The sequence below is a fragment of the Neomonachus schauinslandi genome, chromosome 3 (assembly GCF_002201575.2).
Source record: "Neomonachus schauinslandi chromosome 3, ASM220157v2, whole genome shotgun sequence".
NCBI classification, from domain to species: Eukaryota; Metazoa; Chordata; class Mammalia; order Carnivora; family Phocidae; genus Neomonachus; species Neomonachus schauinslandi.
Window position 1 is genome coordinate 175,061,926 of NC_058405.1, and position 15,809 is coordinate 175,077,734.

A 15,809-nucleotide genomic window follows, 5' to 3' on the forward strand; every position below is an offset into this window, starting at 1 on the left:
AGACTCCATGTTTGTTTTGCACTCCCCAGATGTCCAAGGCAGCTCCTGCCAAAAAACCAGCCGCTACGGCCCCGCCTCCGGGATGTACTCTGGATATCAACGACCCCCAGGTCCAGAGAGCGGCCATTCGCATCCAGGCCTCTTACCGGGGCCACAGGTGAGGTGGAGCCCGGAGCCCTCAGGAGAAGGGGAGCGGGAACTGCAGAAAGCGCACTGCTGCGTGGGGGTGGGTGGGAGCTGAGCAGTGTTACGGACCGCTGGGGTCACTGGACTTAGGGGAGAGCGGTTGGCGAGGTGTGGAAAGGCGGCCGACAAAAGCACATCAATTCATCAGGGTAACAATTCAAGAGCAGGCCCCCTCCCAACCCACCCCCACATTTAAAGTTCTAGCGGGCCGAGGGGGTGGGCAGGGGTTTTGGTGCGGGCGGTCCAGATCCGCGTGGTGGGAGCTCTGGGCCCTGACCCAGCTCTCGGATAGGTCCCGGAAGGAGCTTCGCGAGAAGGGGCCGCCACGAGTGCTGGAGCCGCTGAAGGACGTGGTGCTGATCGAGGGCAGCGCGGCCAAGCTGACTTGCCGCATTGCCGCTTTCCCGGACCCATTCATCCGCTGGAGCAAAGATGGCAAGGAGCTGCGCGACGGGCCCAAGTATCGCTACGTCTTCGAGGACCCTGACGTAGTCGCCCTGGTGGTGCGCGACGGCGAGCTGGCCGACCTGGGCCAGTACAGCATCAATGTAACCAACCCCTTCGGCCAGTGCTCTGACTCGGCGCGCATCCTCGTGGAAGGTACGCGCGCCCCGGGGGCGGCGCCACCACGGAGAGCAGCACCGCCTCCCGGCGCGTTCCAGCCAGCGTGCGCTCACCGCTGGGCCTAGCCGAGTCCCCATGGGGTTAGGGCACGGGCTGGGGCGCGGCGACGCGCGGGCTGGCTAGCCCTTCCTGCCTCAGGATCCCATCCGGTCCCCCTCCCCGCCAAGACGGAGAAGTCCGCTATGGGCTCTAATCACTCCACTCCAGGGCCCCAAGGTCACAGCGAGCCAGAGGCAGAGCCAGGGTTAGGGCCTGGGCCTCCTGGCTCCGCCCCAGGGCGATGTTCATTCCTCGGAACTGTCTCCATCCAGGGCACCGAGATGTGTAAACGTTCCCGGGCTTTCACTCATAGTATCTCTTTTGATCCTCCATCTCACGGTGGGAAGGAGCAGGGGCAGCTACTAGTCCGGTTTAGCAGCTGAGGAAATGAAGCCCCAGAGAGGCTAGACTTGCCCAACGTCACACTACGAGCTTAAATACATCTCATATTGAGGGCGGGGTATTATCTGGGGAAGTGATGCCCCTGCCCCGCCTCACCCCTAAAGACCCTCACTGGGTCGCACGCCCTTTCTCTTCTAGTCCCTGCGAAGATTCAAAAGGGACCGGATAACACTAAGGCACGCAAAGGCACCACGGTGACGCTGACCGCGGAGATCATGGGCGAGCCTGCGCCCGACGTCGGCTGGACCAAGGACGGGGAGGACATCGAGGAGGATGACAGGCGAGGGCGGGGACCTGCCGCTGGGGCGGAACGGGGCCCAGAACCCTGGCGAGAGTGGGCCGGGGGCGGGGAACGCGAGCTGAGGACCAGAGCTGGCTAACCAGCCTGGCCCCGGGCGCCCGTAACCTGACCTCGGCCCGCCCTCTCCGCTCCCCCTCTCCCTGCCAGGGTGTTCTTCGAGATCGGCAGTACCACCACGACGCTGACCATTCGCCGGGCCACGCCCGAGGACAGCGGCAAGTACGAGGTGTACGTGGAGAACAGCCTGGGCATGGACCAGAGCTTTGCTCGCGTGGACGTGGCCTGAAAGGAACGCTCGGACCGTTCGCCCTGGCTCCAAGCCCCGGGGTGGGTGGGACCGACGACCCTCCTCCATCTTGCTTAATAAAGCTGCTCTCTCTGACCCTCCGCGTGTTCTGGTCTTTGGGGACGCCGTTCCTCTCCCCCGCACTCGCACCCACGCTTACTCCAGACCCACACACCAAGGTCACAGAATGTTGGGGTCGGAATGTTTGGAGAGTGCCTGGCTCAGTGCTTTATGTTACGGACTGTAAATCTGAGATAAGCTTTCTCTCACCGTCCGGAGCTCCTTCGCTTCCCAGTGGGACGGCGCGAGGAGCTTATGACTCCGCTTTCTCTTTTTCTGCCTACCTCAGGCCCCAGCCACTCGCCGGGGTTGGCGTCCTCGCCACGCCCATCTCACCGATGGCCACACCCCCTCTCGTCTCTAGGCCCGCCTCTCCCTGTGACCCTGTTCCCACTTCAGCCGCTACTCCTGGGCCCATTCCCAGACGGTTCAAGGTCCTAATCTTAGCTTCCAGCCTCTGCCTCTTAGGCCCCACCCTTCTTCTCTTTAGCCCCGCCTCCTAGATACCTTGGCCACGCCTCTTGTTCTCCCATAAGTCCCATCTCCCTCCTCTCTTGTATTCAGAAGCGCGTGGAGGGGTGTGTGGGGGGGAACCGGGGAGGGCTACGGGAAACGACAGGCTCTTAAGAACTGCTATTCCCGGCATACTCCGCGAAGGAGTTCTCGCGAGTCGCGAGAAGACACGTGTGCGGAAGGAGCAAGGAGTAGCGGGCAACAGAGCTGGAATAAAAAAAGCCAGTGGTAAAGGTTGCTGACGGAGGGGTGGCGAAAGGGGTAGAGGGCAGGGGACGGCCCCTACGCCGAGGGCTGCTCGGAGGTTCGGGCTGGCCCTTCGGAGGTCCGTTCTTGTTAGTCCCACAACTCCTGGCTACGCGAGCCTAGGGTTTATTAGACGGAGTCAGTTGTGGCGTTCAGAGGGTCAGCAATCAATCCTGCGAATCCAGAGTTTCAGACTTGTCGCCAGTATTGGGACCCTGGGCGGGGGGGGGGGGTGTAGATTCCGTGTTTGAGATGCCGAGGGAATCTGTCTTTTGATTCAGGGTTCATCACTTAGAGGTTAGTTTTAGGATTCAAATTCAGCATATAGAGGGTTTTGCTTGGATTTGGGATTCATCAGATGCGGACCAGTGTTACTTTATTGGGATTCATTCTTAGGATCGCAGTTAAGTATCTGGGGCTCACTCAGGATTTGAGATTCAGTATTCAGGGTTCACTGTTGGCATTCAGGGCTTAACATCTATAGCATAAGAATGTAACAATTGGGAATCAGTGGGTTTGGGGTTTCGGGTTTTTGAGGTTTGGGGTCTAAGAGATCTGTCGCTGAGTGTCTGAGTTTGCTGAATGTGTCTATAGCCAGAGGGAAGTCTGTTGGATCAAATTGTGGGGTGCGAATTTCAGAATTTAGGAGAAATCGCTGTGGGGTTTTAAGGCCACTTGGAATCTGGGTTGGGGTTTGAGATGTATGGGATTTGTGAGGTGTTGTGTCAAAGGAGGGACTATATTGAATTTTGGATTTACATCCTGTGAGAGGGCTAAGTGTTGCTCTTTGGAGTTTGGGGTTTGCTTGGGATGTGAGTGGGGTTCTTGGGCTGGGGTGTGAGATCTGAGCCTGATTTCTCTGTTGGGACTTGAGGTTTAGGTAGCAGTTGCCACCATGCTCAAAGCTGTGATCCTGATTGGAGGCCCTCAAAAGGGTGAGGAGCCTAGGGAAAGGGGTAGGGAGGTTGGGCTGGAATGACTGGGAGGTGGAGGCAGAGGGAGGCAGGAAGCTGAAATGTGCTTCTCTCTCCTCTCTCAGGGACCCGCTTCAGGCCTTTGTCTTTTGAGGTGCCCAAGCCCCTGTTTCCAGTGGCGGGGGTCCCTATGATCCAGCACCACATTGAGGCCTGTGCCCAGGTAACCCCAGAGGCTCCCCCTCCCACCTCACTTCCTGCTCATCTCCTTCATGCTGTATTTCCCCCTCTCTCCAACCATGTCCTGTTCACACCAGGCATAACTCCAGGGACTGCCATTTATAAATGACAGTGTGAATGGTGTACCTCGGAGTTGTGCAGTACAACTGCCCTGCTGTCTTCGCTAATCTGGTCTCTCATCTGGCCTCTTCTTGTTCAGATTTCACTCCTATTTTTAAAGCATGGAATGCGAGATCAGGCCGGAATCTTAGAGACCATTTATTTATTTATTTATTTATTTATTTTAAAGATTTTATTTATTTATTTGACAGAGAAAGACACAGCGAGAGAGGGAACACAAGCAGGGGGAGTGGGAGAGGGAGAAGCAGACTCCCTGCCGAGCAGGGAGCCCGATGCGGGACTCGATCCAGGGACTCCAGGATCATGACCTGAGCCGAAGGCAGTCGCTTAACCAACTGAGCCACCCAGGCGCCCCTCTTAGAGACCATTTAAAGCAACAGCCTGAGGAACCTGAATGATAGCAAAACACGGAACTCAAACCATTGCTCACTGTGGAGCTAATTTCTTTATTGCTTTAGGCATTGGGATGGGCAGGGTTTTATCTGGATCCAGTCTCTGCCTGGAGAGTAAATTTACTTGGGTAAATTCCTCGCCCTTTCTGAGCCTTAGTTTTCTTACTGGTCAAATGGGGTGATTAACCCTACTTTGTGGGGCGGCAGGGCTTAGAGATGATGTTGGTAAAGTGCTTAGTGCAATGTAGGCACTTGATAAGTGGTACCCTTATCTCATGCTGATCTCAAGCTCATATTGACAGATAATAAATATGGGGGAAAATGAATGGATTATCTTTTCATGCAGTTTGGTAGGCAGGATCTTTCCTAGGGTGATCCTCAGATGAGGGGATGGGGTCAGGGGAACAACAGAATCATAAAAGGTTGAAAGATCAGGGACAGACTTCCTCTAGCTTCCTCTTTGTCTGGAGGAGAACACAGGCCAGGGTGGTAAAGTGAGTACCCACAGCTGAGACCAAAACTATGGTCTCTGGATCCTGGGCCAGTACCAGGGGTTCCCCCAACATTCCTTCCTATCAGATACGTTCTTTTTCCTCCCAACCTCTTCCCTTGCTCTCAGGTCCCTGGGATGCAGGAGATTCTGCTCATTGGCTTCTACCAACCTGACGAGCCCCTTACCCGATTTCTAGAGGCTGCCCAGCAGGAGTTTAACCTCCCCATCAGGTGTTTGTGTACATGTGCTGTATGGGGGGGATGGGGTGTGGGGGCAGTGCCCGAGGCCTCAGAGTCCTGGTGAGTGGGTTGAGTCAGCATCTGGCAGACTTCACCCTTATATACCAGGAGGGGTCTTATTTGGGCATCTCTGAATCCCTGAGTATATTGGCCTCAGGCAGGTGTGTTTCTGGGAGCAGGAGGGGTCAGATGCCCAGGCTCATGCTATCTGCCTCCTCTCATCTCACTGAGCTGGCCGTGGGGTCCCCCGGTGACAGGTACCTGCAAGAGTTTGTGCCCCTGGGCACAGGAGGTGGTCTCTACCATTTCCGGGACCAGATCCTGGCCGGGGGCCCTGAGGCCTTCTTTGTGCTCAACGCTGATGTCTGCTCCGACTTCCCCTTGAGTGCTATGTTGGATGCCTACAGACACCAGCCTCACCCTTTCTTGCTCCTTGGCACCACGGTGAGGGGGCCAGGAGGGCTGGAGGGGGTAAAGGGGGTGGTCCAGAGACTTTCCTGGAATGCAGAGTGTCGGGGAGGCAGGGGCAGCCGAGAGAGAGTTGGAGTGGGAACGGGCATCAACAAGGGAATGTGCCAGAAATCCCAGCAAGTAGCGGAGGAGGAGGAGGCGGTGGCAGCGGTAGAGACCCTGAGCCCTTTGGCTGCTCAGAAGGAAGGAGGGGGAGGGCAGCTGTCAGTTCTCCCCCTGCTGAAGGCCTGTCAGTGCCAGAAATACGTGCCAGGTGCTTTAGGGGAGGGAAAGAAAGAAAGAAAACAGACCTTGCTGCCCTAGAGCAGGCAGGTCATTGTTTCGGTGTGTCTGTCTTTCAGGCTAACAGGACACAGTCCCTCAACTACGGCTGCATTGTAGAGAACCCACAGACACATGAGGTAAGAGCAGAGACGGGGCTGGCTGGGTTCTTACTCTATCCTCATGCCCCCGCCCCTCTGCCTCTAGAGAATGCTAGAAGGCAATTGGGTGGGCTCCAGTGCTGTCAACCAGGTGGGGCGTACCCTTGGCTGTTCATCTTCCATCTTTTCTAGAGATTGGCAAAGAGCAAAGGATAACAGTTAATTTCCATGGGTGCAGCGCCCCAATAGATGTATGCACTGTGTGCTATGGGAACACGAAAGGAGGCCTACCCCAGCCTTGCCTGGCTGGGGGCAGGGAGAGCTTCCTGGAGGAGGCAAAGTCTGAGTTGAGTTAAATTTGTGGAGATGAAGGAGGAGACAGGAAGGCATTGCAGGTAGAGGGAACAGGATGTGCAAGGGCACAGAGGCAGGAAACAGTATTATTGCGCCTCTAGAATTCCAGAGGTGGGAGCGGGATCCGTAAGGCAGAGGGTCTCAGTCCTTGTTTGTGAAACTCCCTGCCCCTGAGCCTAACTGACTTTCACACAGCCCTTTTCTTTGTTCAAGCGTTAGTGTTAAAAATACACTTAAACAGGCACACACATATAAATGTGATTTTTTTTTTTTTTTAAGTTTTATACTAGACACTAGCTAGATGTGAAAGAAACAGAGCCAAAGAAATAGAATCCCTCCCTCCCAGGAAACCCCCAGTCAGTGGGAAAGACAGTCAAAAGTCAACCATGGCAAATGACACAAGGGCCCACAGTGAGGTGTGGCCAGATGCCAGGGGTGCCCAGACCTGAGAGGCTCAGTGTAGGGCGGGACAGGCGCAGGCTCCCAGAGGAAGTGGCAAGGTCGACTGGGTTTTGAAAGCTGAGTTTTCCAGATGCATCACTGAGAAAGGGCATTCCAGGCACAGGCGTGCAATGGCCGTGAATGGTGTGCTGGGGGTGCTGGCAGGTGGGGAGGATTGGGAGGGAAAAGGTATGTAGTTGGGACTTACCTTGAAGTTGAAGGGCAGTGACTGTGCATTTTAGGAAGACCACCCTGGCAGCAGGGAGTAGCTGGCAGTCAGAAGGTCTTAGGGGATGGGGGGGGGGGCTGGGGGGCAGGGGGCCCCCCTCCTCTACTGGACCCAGCCTGCCCTGTCCTCAGGTCCTGCACTATGTGGAGAAACCCAGCACCTTCGTTAGTGACGTCATCAACTGTGGCATCTACCTCTTTTCCCCGGAAGCCCTGAAGCCCCTTCGGGATGTCTTCCAGCGAAACCAGCAGGATGGGCAACTGTGAGGCGGGCCCCATGGCCCTGTAACCCCAAGTTCCCCCCAGTCACAGAGCACCCCCGCCCCCAGGCTCTGCAGGCTCCGTTTCCACCTGCTCACCTTCCTCCTCCTTTTTCCTTTCCACTTGTCATCCCCAGCCAAGTCTTCCGGGTCCCCTCCCCTTCTAACCTCATTCTGTCCCTCTTCCTTAGCCATCCCAGTTCCTCCTCTGTCACTGCCTGCCCACTCCCCTTCTGGTCCATTTCTCTCAAGCCCTGATGAGTGTCCCGGAGATGTCTTTCAGAACAGACGGCAACATGCACACTTGGGCGCACACACGCTTGGGTGCAGAGACATGCAAAGAGAGAGAGACACACACACACGCACACACCCACACCCCACACTGTCAGGCTGAGGCTCCCCTCAGAGCATAGCCTGCAGAGCCCTGCTGGCCACAGGCCCCTCCCCAGGTCATCCTTGTAGGCCCTGGACCTGTTCCCCACCCCCCTCCCCGCTGTGGGTCCTGGCCTTCACTCCCTCCTCCCCGCCTGGCTCCCCGTCTCATGCCCCACTCACTCCCATCCATCTCTGCTTCTCTCTCCATCTCTCCGGGCCTCTGTCTGTTTCTGCTGAGCTGGCATCTCTACCATCTCTCTCTCTCTCTCTCCCTCTCTTTCTGTGACTGTCTCTGCCCTCACCAGCTGTCTTCCTCTGGGGTGAGTGTCTGTGTTTCATTCCATCCCGTGAGAGGGAGGGTGACCCGAGGTGGGGTTTGGAGGAGTGGATGGGGAGGAGAAGAGGAAAATGGGGGGAAGCTATGTCCGGGCAAACTCCCTGGACCTGGGGCAGAGATGAGGTGTGGGTCCATGCCCGGGGGTCCCCTGGGATTGCACCCCAGCTAGGGGTGGGAGGGTGACGTGGGTAAGGGCACTGGCAGAGTTTCCTGGGACATGAACATCCCTTTGGAGAAGATCTGGCCAGGCCTGGAGAGGGGGTGGGATTCCCTCAGATCCCTATCCCTGAGACACCATGTTGGCCTTCCGGGCGGGCTCAGCTGGGGAGTTGATGTCTGCATCTCCTCTCTGCCAGGGAGGACTCTTCAGGCCTGTGGCCAGGGGCAGGTACCATCCGCCTGGAGCAGGACGTGTTCTCCGCCCTGGCTGGGCAGGGCCAGATCTACGTCCACCTCACTGATGGTATCTGGAGCCAGATCAAGTCTGCGGGGTATGGCTACGTGAGGTGGCTGGGGCACCTGGGAGTTGAGATTTTCAGGGGGTAGGCACCTACTGGCCCCTGAATCCCCCATTCTGCTCTGTGGCTCCCGCCAGTTCAGCTCTCTATGCCTCCCGCCTCTACCTGGGCCAGTACCAGCTCACTCACCCAGAACGCCTGGCCAAGCACGCCCCCGGGGGTCCACGAATCCGAGGTACAGGCCCCTGCCCCCCTTCCTCATCTTTGCCCCCCACCCCAGCCCCCTGTGCCCCCTGAGCCAGGACTCCTGGCCTCAGATTCAGAGGTGAAGCTCCAGTCCCTGCGCCCCCCCAACCCCGAACCAGGTATGGTGTGGGGTAGTTGCCCCCAGATCTTCTCTTCTGATTCTAGGAAATGTTTACATCCACCCCACAGCTAAGGTGGCCCCGTCGGCGGTGGTAAGTGGGGGGCTAGGCCGCCAGGACGGGTGGGATGGCGCCGAGCTCCTGAGCTCAGAGCTCGGGGCTCTGCTTTGTCATCACCCATCATACAGGCTCAAGCAGGTCCCTTCCCCCCTACCTGTTCTATGAAGAGGGTGGATTCGGGTTTCTCCAAGGCTCTCCAGGGCTTATGGTATCTGTTCCTCTCCACAGCTAGGTCCCAACGTCTCCATTGGGGAGGGAGTGACCGTGGGCGAGGGGGTGCGGCTCCGCGAGAGCATTGTCCTCCATGGGGCCATGCTGCAGGTAGGCACCCCGTGGCTGGCTGGGGGGGGGGCCCCATGGGCTCTGCATCTGGCCCCTTCTCCTCTCTCACCTGACACTGTTGTGTTTGGCAGGAGCACACATGTGTTCTGCACACCATTGTGGGCTGGGGGAGCACTGTGGGGCGCTGGGCCCGTGTGGAGGGTACCCCCAATGACCCCAATCCCAACGACCCCCGAGCGCACATGGACAGTGAGAGCCTCTTCAAGGATGGGAAGCTGCTGCCTGCCATCACCATCCTAGGTACAGCTTCCCAGGGGACTAGGGCTGTGGAAAACCTCCACAGGTGACGGCCTTGCCCTGTGGGGATTGGACGCACGCGTGTGCGCGTGTGCATGCGTGCTTGCTTGCTTGCTTGTGTTTGTTCCTTTAGCAAACATTTACAAAGTGCTTGCTGTGTGCCAGGCCCTGTTGTGAGTCACTGGGAGCGTGAGGCCAGGGCACAGATGGGCAGGGAGGGATTCCTCCCCGAAGGCGGTGGCCCCAGCTCCTTGCCTCTGGCCTCCCCTCCCCACGGCTTCCTCCTGGTGCCCTCATGTCCCCGTTGCAGGCTGCCGTGTCCGGATCCCTGCTGAGGTGCTCATCCTGAACTCGATTGTTCTGCCACACAAGGAGTTGAGCCGCAGCTTCACCAACCAGATCATCCTCTGAGGGGGACTGCCAGAAGGCACACCCCCCCAGCTCCCACCTCCTACCCGCTCCCCTCGAGGCTCCTGCCTGCATGGCCAGCCTCCGTCCAAAAGGACCACAGGAAGCCAGGCGGGATTTTCACGTGCCAGGAGCAACGTGGGTGGCCGGGAGACTCCTGGCCTCCCTCTTCACTCCTTAATAAACCCCAGTGAACCTTGGAGCCAGCACGGACTCCTGCTTGTGCCTGGGCTGGGGGTGAGGGTGGAAGGGGGGCAGCTCAGTCAGGCCCCCCCCCACATTAGCATTTAAATTGGAGTCGTTGCTGCGGGCTCATGAATAATGAATCTGGAGCCCTGGTAAATCTCCCCCTCCCGCTGCCTTTAGCCTCTTGTGCTGCTCTGCTTGGGAGGAAGGCCCCCAAGGCTCCCAGCCTGTCTGGCCGCTGCCTTCACCCCTACCCCAGCACTGCCGGCTTGCCCGCCTTCCTGTTTCTCTTCAATGGGCCTGGCTCGGGCTCTGAGTGTAAGGATTCTGAAAGGAAGGGTGCAGGATTCTGGTTGGGCTGTGGGGTGCTGGCGGTGGCTCAGGAACTGAGAGCCACAGGCCTGATATTGGATCACCCGGTGGTTGCTTTTCTCAGTTCCTGCCCAGCCCAGCCCCAGCCTGTTTTCCGCTTTGCCAGCTCCATCTGCTCCTAGCCTGGCTTTTGGCGGGGTTGGGGGGCTCTCCCCGCCCGAGGCCTGGTTGGTGTCTCTTACTCCCCTGGCAGGCGGGGCAGACCTAAGCCCTCCCCAAGCACAGTGGGGGCCCTTTGTGCTGGGAGGGGAGGGTCCCTGGCCACCTCCCACCACCCTGACTCGGCCCTTTGGGAGGTCTCTGTCCTCTCCACATTCCTGAAGCCCCAGAGAACCCCAACCATCTATCATGTTTGCCCATGACCCCCACGTGCCCCCTTTTGGTGCCCCCCTTTCCCCAGCTGTGGGTGCGGAGCTTAGTTGCCAGATGAGCTGGTAATGATCGTAATCTGCTAATTGAGAGGAATCTAATTACCCAAAGAGAATGGGGGGGCAGGGCGTGGGTGGGAGGGAGGAGGGGGTCCTGGCAGCAGGCAGGGGTGGCAGGCGGCAGGGTGCCGGGACCTTGTTATCAGCACCGGGGTCTGGGACAGAGCCCAGGATTTCATAGCTTCATAGCTGGGCAGTTAGGAAGATGTGCTTCCTCAGGAGCTGGGCTGAGGGTAATGGGGGATTGGGCTGGATGTGCCCTCCCAGCCCCCTCAGGCCCTGCAGGCTGTGTGAGAGCACGGGTGAAAGGAGCTGGGTTTTAGCAGTCCTGACCTACAACCTGCCTTGACCCAGCCTCTTTCCCATTCCCTGTCCCTGCCTCCAGCCCAGACCTCCCATAATCTGCATGGGGTTGGCAGGGGGCAGCCGATGCCTTCTCTGGGCCTGGGGTCAACTCCCTGAGGAAGGAGCCGGGAGAGGGATGGGCTGTGGAGCCAGGGACTGGGTCCCTTCCCTGCCCTCCCCCCAGTCCTGACCCTTCTGTTCCAAGTGGTTGGCAGAGGCCATGGCAGCTCCATCATAAATATGATAATTTAATTATTTTCTCAGCAAAACACCGTGAAATCCAATAAGTCTGTGTCAGGCCCTGGCCCCCCGGGAGCCCCCTCCTAGGCCCAGTGGGGGTGGGGAGAGGCACTGGAAGGCGAAAGGGTCAGTGAAGTGGGGGGGGTGGCTAGTGTAGCTGAGATCTTTGTAACATGCCCCCTCCCACCAGGCTGGTGGAGTCCCTGTTGTGCTGGAGGTGGGGGGGGGTGGTTCTGAGGAGTCATAATGCCCTCCACTCCTCTCCAGCCCTTGTCTGCCCTGGGAAGGACCTAGCGCCCCATCCATCTCTGAGGGCACAGTTTGGGGCCCAGGATGTGGGAGCCCACTTCTCCGCCACGTCTAGGTCCTCACTGGCCCTGAAGGGGTAGGAGGGTGCTGGCCCCCAAAGGGTTTGAGGAGGGAGAACCAAGGGAACTGGGGTGGGAAGTGGGGGATGAGCGGGGGAAGGGATGCGGGGGAGGGGTGCGCTCCTGCCATTAGTGCCTTTTTAGGTTTCCATAAAAAGATTATTCTGTAAAATCAGCAATGGGGAGCAAGCGGGGGGCGGGGGGGGGGGGCAGGTCCCTGGCACCGAGCTGGATGGGGTGATGGGAGGAGGGCTGGGGACGGGGACTGAGCTTGGAGAGAAATTTGGATGGGCTTCAGGAGCCAGCGAGGGGGAGAGGCCGAGCCAAGAACACAGATTGGGGGGGAGGTTGGCCGGGGTGGGGTGGAGTGGGGGCAGGGCCCTCACCGCCTGCTGTCCCTTTGGCGGGGCTGACCTGGGCCCCAGCCCCACCCCCATCTCCATGCCCTCCCCCTGGCACTCAGCGGCCATTACCGGGGGAGCAGATTGCGGCCCCCTCCCCCTCTCCGGGAAGCAGGCACAGCTGGGGCCCCGCCACATCTGCCGCATCAGCACGGAGCACAGCTGGGTGTGCCCAGAGCCGCGCTCCCCAAAACACAGAGGGGAGGGCGGGGGCCAAGGAGAGCCTAGACCCCTGAGACAGACACACTGACACCTCTGCCAACAGACACATACTCCTCGAGGCGAAGCTACACCCACCACCACCACACTCGCTCCCTCCTGTGCAGACAGGAGAACTGACAAACACGCAATTACTCTGCCCCGCCTGCCACCCCCGCGCCCCTCCCCCCGCCCCTTCTTCCTCCTCCCCTTCCTTCCCTCCGGGCTCCCCTCCACTGCCTTTACCACCTCGGCTCTTCAGGAGGGAAGAGGGGCCTCCCCCTTCCCGAGCACACCTTTCTGGGAGGCTTGGAGAACAGGAGGGCAGGAGGTGGTAAGGGGCTGTGGGTCTGAGGCGTGAGCCTGGCCAAGCCACTGCCCTCCCTCCATGCCCATACTGCTTCCCACAAAGAAATCCCCTGTGAAACATTGGTTCCTGCCACACTGGGTGTGATGGGGTCTCCATCCCAGTGCTGGCTGGTGGAGCACCCTTGACTGTGGCTCCCTGTGATGGTGTTCCATCTGCCACCTCAAGGAGGCGCTGCGTGCCCTCAGTTCTCTAGCCGGGAGCTCCCAGGCTCCGCGGGCCGGCCCTGCCATTCTCACTCACCCCATCTGCCATGCACCCCTCTGCTTAGCTCTGCTACCCTTGGCACGCGCAGGGCATGGGGGCTCGCCAGTAGGGGGGAGTCCCCACCCCCATGAGATGATCAGGAGCCCCTTCTTTCCTCTCTGCCAGGTGATAGCCACCTTCTGGCCCCCCGATTTAATCTTGTCCCTTTCACAGCCCTCGTTTCTCCCGCTCGTCTTGGCCCCGATGTCCTGCCCTCGGCCCTCTCCTTCCTGCCCCCCGCCCCCGTCCGCGCCGCGCCCCCGCCCCTGCCCCTCAGAGCTTTAATCCCTCCCGCGGCTCAGCCGCCTTATCTGCTCCCAGCAGCTTTCACTGCTGCAAAGCCCTCTCCCCCTCCTCTGGATCTTCTCCCCCTCCTTTCCTGACTCCCTCTTCTCTCTGACCAGCACCCCCACTCCCAGCATGTCTCTGCCTCTCAGGCCCCCAGGATGGCTCCTGGCCGACACCAAATTTGCACCCCAGTGCCCTTTGCCCTCTCTCCAGGCTCCGTTCTGAGGTTGCCAGGTGCCCACCCACTCCCACACTGGTCCCTTCCTCCCCCAACCGCCCCCTGAAGGCCCCACAGACTTGGGCAGTTTCTGCCTCGCCAAGATTTTTTCCTCTTTCGTCTTCCTTTTCTGGTCCCCTCCTCAGTTCCTCCAGTCACCTGCCCCTCGATCTTGGACCTGGTGCCCCTCAGCCCCAGTGATCCAGGGCCTCAGCTTGGGCATCCCCAGAAGAGGATGGGGTCAGGCCGGACTGGCCCGAGGATGGGGTAGGGGGTGCTGAGTGCTGGCCGGCAGTGGGGGCAGGGTCTGGCGATGGGACGCTAACCCTTTTCAGTCGCCTCAGATCACGTCCGGGCCTCCCCACCCCCCCTTCGCTGGAACTCTCATTAACCGCTTCTCCTGCCTCGTCCGCGGCATAAATAACCCAGATAAATCAGCCGCCGTCCGCCCCCCGCCCCTCAGCCCCCGCACAGCCCGTTTGTCACCGCTGCTTGCTCACCAGCCAGGCCTGGCCCAGTCCCGGCCTCCGCCCCCCCATCCTTGTCCCTTCCCGCCCACATCTGTCCCACACTAGCTCATCCCTTGGTCCGCACCAGAGCCAGGGCTGGGACAGGTGTCTGGGCTGGGAAGGGTGGCCAGGAGGTGTCGTCCTCTGGGAGCAGGGGGAGGCTGGGGACTCTCTCTAGAAGAATGCTAAGAGTTTGGGGGTCATGTCATTTATGAGTGGGCCACCCAGGAAGGGAGGTGAGAAGGCGCAAATGCAGACGGTGCACCGGGGGTGGAGGTGGGGGTGCTCTGCTGGGAAAAGAGGCAAAGTCCCAAAAGCCTGGGTGCAGTAAGGACCTTGGAGGCTCCCTTTGGAACCCCCAAGCTGGAACATGGGAGGTCTCTGGGTCTGCCTTTGAGGCATTTTGCCCAAATAAAACCTGCACTTCCTCAGGTGCTCTGGCAGAACCCTCCTGCCCTCCCTGTCTCCTCCCTCACCCTTCTGTTCCCCATTCCCATGCTCTCTGCCTTGTCTGGCTGTACAGATGCCACTCATCTCTCTGCCTGCCTGTCCATCCACCACCATCAGGAAGCCTCGTTCACCTCTGGGGCATGGGGCTGGGTGGAGAATTGGACCAGGAACAAACCCGGGGAATGGGGACAACTGGAGAGCCGCGGAAGCCTGGCCCTGCGGGCCCCTCACCCCTGTGCCTCTCCTGTGCCCCACACCCACTCCCAGCCCCAGTCCCTGACAGACCCTCCCCCCTCTGCTCACACCCAGCTCAGGTCCCGGCCAACCACGCTTGGCCCTGATGCTCACTGCAGGGGGGCAGCTGGTCCCAGGGGAGTAGGTGGGGGAAGCCAGGAGGGGATGGGGGGAGTTTGGGCACAGGGCTGGGGGTGGGGGTGGGGAAGAAGCTGGGCCGGGCCCCAGGGACCAGCTGGGCAATGAGCCGGGGAAGCAGCCGGGAGGCTAAATGAGGGAGATTATCACCCAACTGCAGCCGGGCAGAGAGGGAGGCAAGCAGGGAAGCGGGGAGAGGGAGGGGGGAAAAGGACAGGGGGCCAGAGGGGAAGGGGGTGTAGGGGGACAGGGGGGCAGAGGAGACAGAAGAGACTGGAGGGTGAGGTGCAGGATGGGCGGAGGGGATGTGAGAGGGGGCTCCCACCAAGCATAACTGGATTCCTAGGGGTCTGGGAGACTGGGTGATGGGGACCTGGGGACAATTGGAGACAGCTGGCTGTGGGGCAGTGGGGGGTGGGGTGAGTGCAGTGAACTTCTGTTCCAGTTCCGAGTGGCCTGGAACTCCCCTCTCCACCCACCCCCCAACTTCATTCCTTCAGAGGCTTCGTACCATGCCCTCTGGAGGAAAGAAGGTGTGATTTGGGCTGATGATGGAGGCCAGTATATTAGGGGAGTAGGACCCCGTGATCCCAGTGGATCTCAGGGCAATTTAGGGACATGCGTTGAGTCCAGGGTAGCACCGAGTGCTGGGGAGAGCTCGGGGGGCAGCTCCCCGCTTTCTTGGCAGAGCCCCAGACTGAAGTAACCTTAAAAAAGCAATTAAATCACCTTTTAAAAAAAAACCCAGTAAAGAAAAATCAATACTAGGAGAAAGGGGGGTAGGCTGGGGGAGGAGGAGGTGGGGCGGAAGCACTAAAGGGTCTGGATGTCTAGCAGGGAGGGCGGAGCATGGCAGGGGGCTGCCCAGGTAGGGGGCACTGTCTGTGGTCACTTGGAGGCTCTGAGGGCTAACTCAGTGGCTGCTTCCCGTGCCTTCCCCGCTTTTTCCCTCTGGGACGCTGCCGGCCCTAGCCCTGACCCCAGGGTCCTCCTCTTCCCAGCTGGGGGGAGACTGCTTGTAGGGGAAGCCCAGCCATAGGGGCACCCCCCCAGAAGCTACTTTGAAGAG

The 15,809-nt window shown here is 59.5% G+C and overlaps 2 protein-coding genes across 10 annotated transcripts; both read left to right on the forward strand.

Moving 5' to 3' along the window:
* The first annotated feature begins 29 nt into the window (after positions 1 to 29).
* SPEGNB (SPEG neighbor) lies at positions 30 to 1,936 on the forward strand. The gene is made up of 4 exons (XM_021703254.1): positions 30 to 157; positions 479 to 786; positions 1,390 to 1,531; positions 1,700 to 1,936. Exons 1-4 carry the CDS (start codon positions 30 to 32, stop codon positions 1,836 to 1,838), a joined length of 717 nt encoding a protein of 238 aa, XP_021558929.1. The 3' UTR covers positions 1,839 to 1,936.
* A 635-nt stretch (positions 1,937 to 2,571) lies between these two features.
* On the forward strand, positions 2,572 to 9,959 carry GMPPA (GDP-mannose pyrophosphorylase A). Of its 9 annotated transcripts, XM_021702738.1 has the most exons (14): positions 2,611 to 2,645; positions 2,939 to 3,060; positions 3,532 to 3,592; positions 3,697 to 3,794; positions 4,943 to 5,046; positions 5,313 to 5,499; positions 5,868 to 5,927; positions 7,044 to 7,174; positions 8,240 to 8,374; positions 8,479 to 8,576; positions 8,753 to 8,799; positions 8,995 to 9,087; positions 9,180 to 9,348; positions 9,656 to 9,959. In XM_021702738.1, exons 3-14 carry the CDS (start codon positions 3,553 to 3,555, stop codon positions 9,754 to 9,756), a joined length of 1,263 nt encoding a protein of 420 aa, XP_021558413.1. In that variant the 5' UTR covers positions 2,611 to 2,645; positions 2,939 to 3,060; positions 3,532 to 3,552; the 3' UTR covers positions 9,757 to 9,959. The 9 variants fall into 9 exon arrangements, with proteins under 9 accessions (XP_021558414.1, XP_021558420.1, XP_021558413.1 ...); XM_021702739.1 differs by lacking the exon at positions 2,939 to 3,060 and having other exon boundaries at positions 2,572 to 2,639; XM_021702741.1 differs by lacking the exon at positions 2,939 to 3,060 and having other exon boundaries at positions 2,627 to 2,645.
* Positions 9,960 to 15,809: the final 5,850 nt, after the last annotated feature.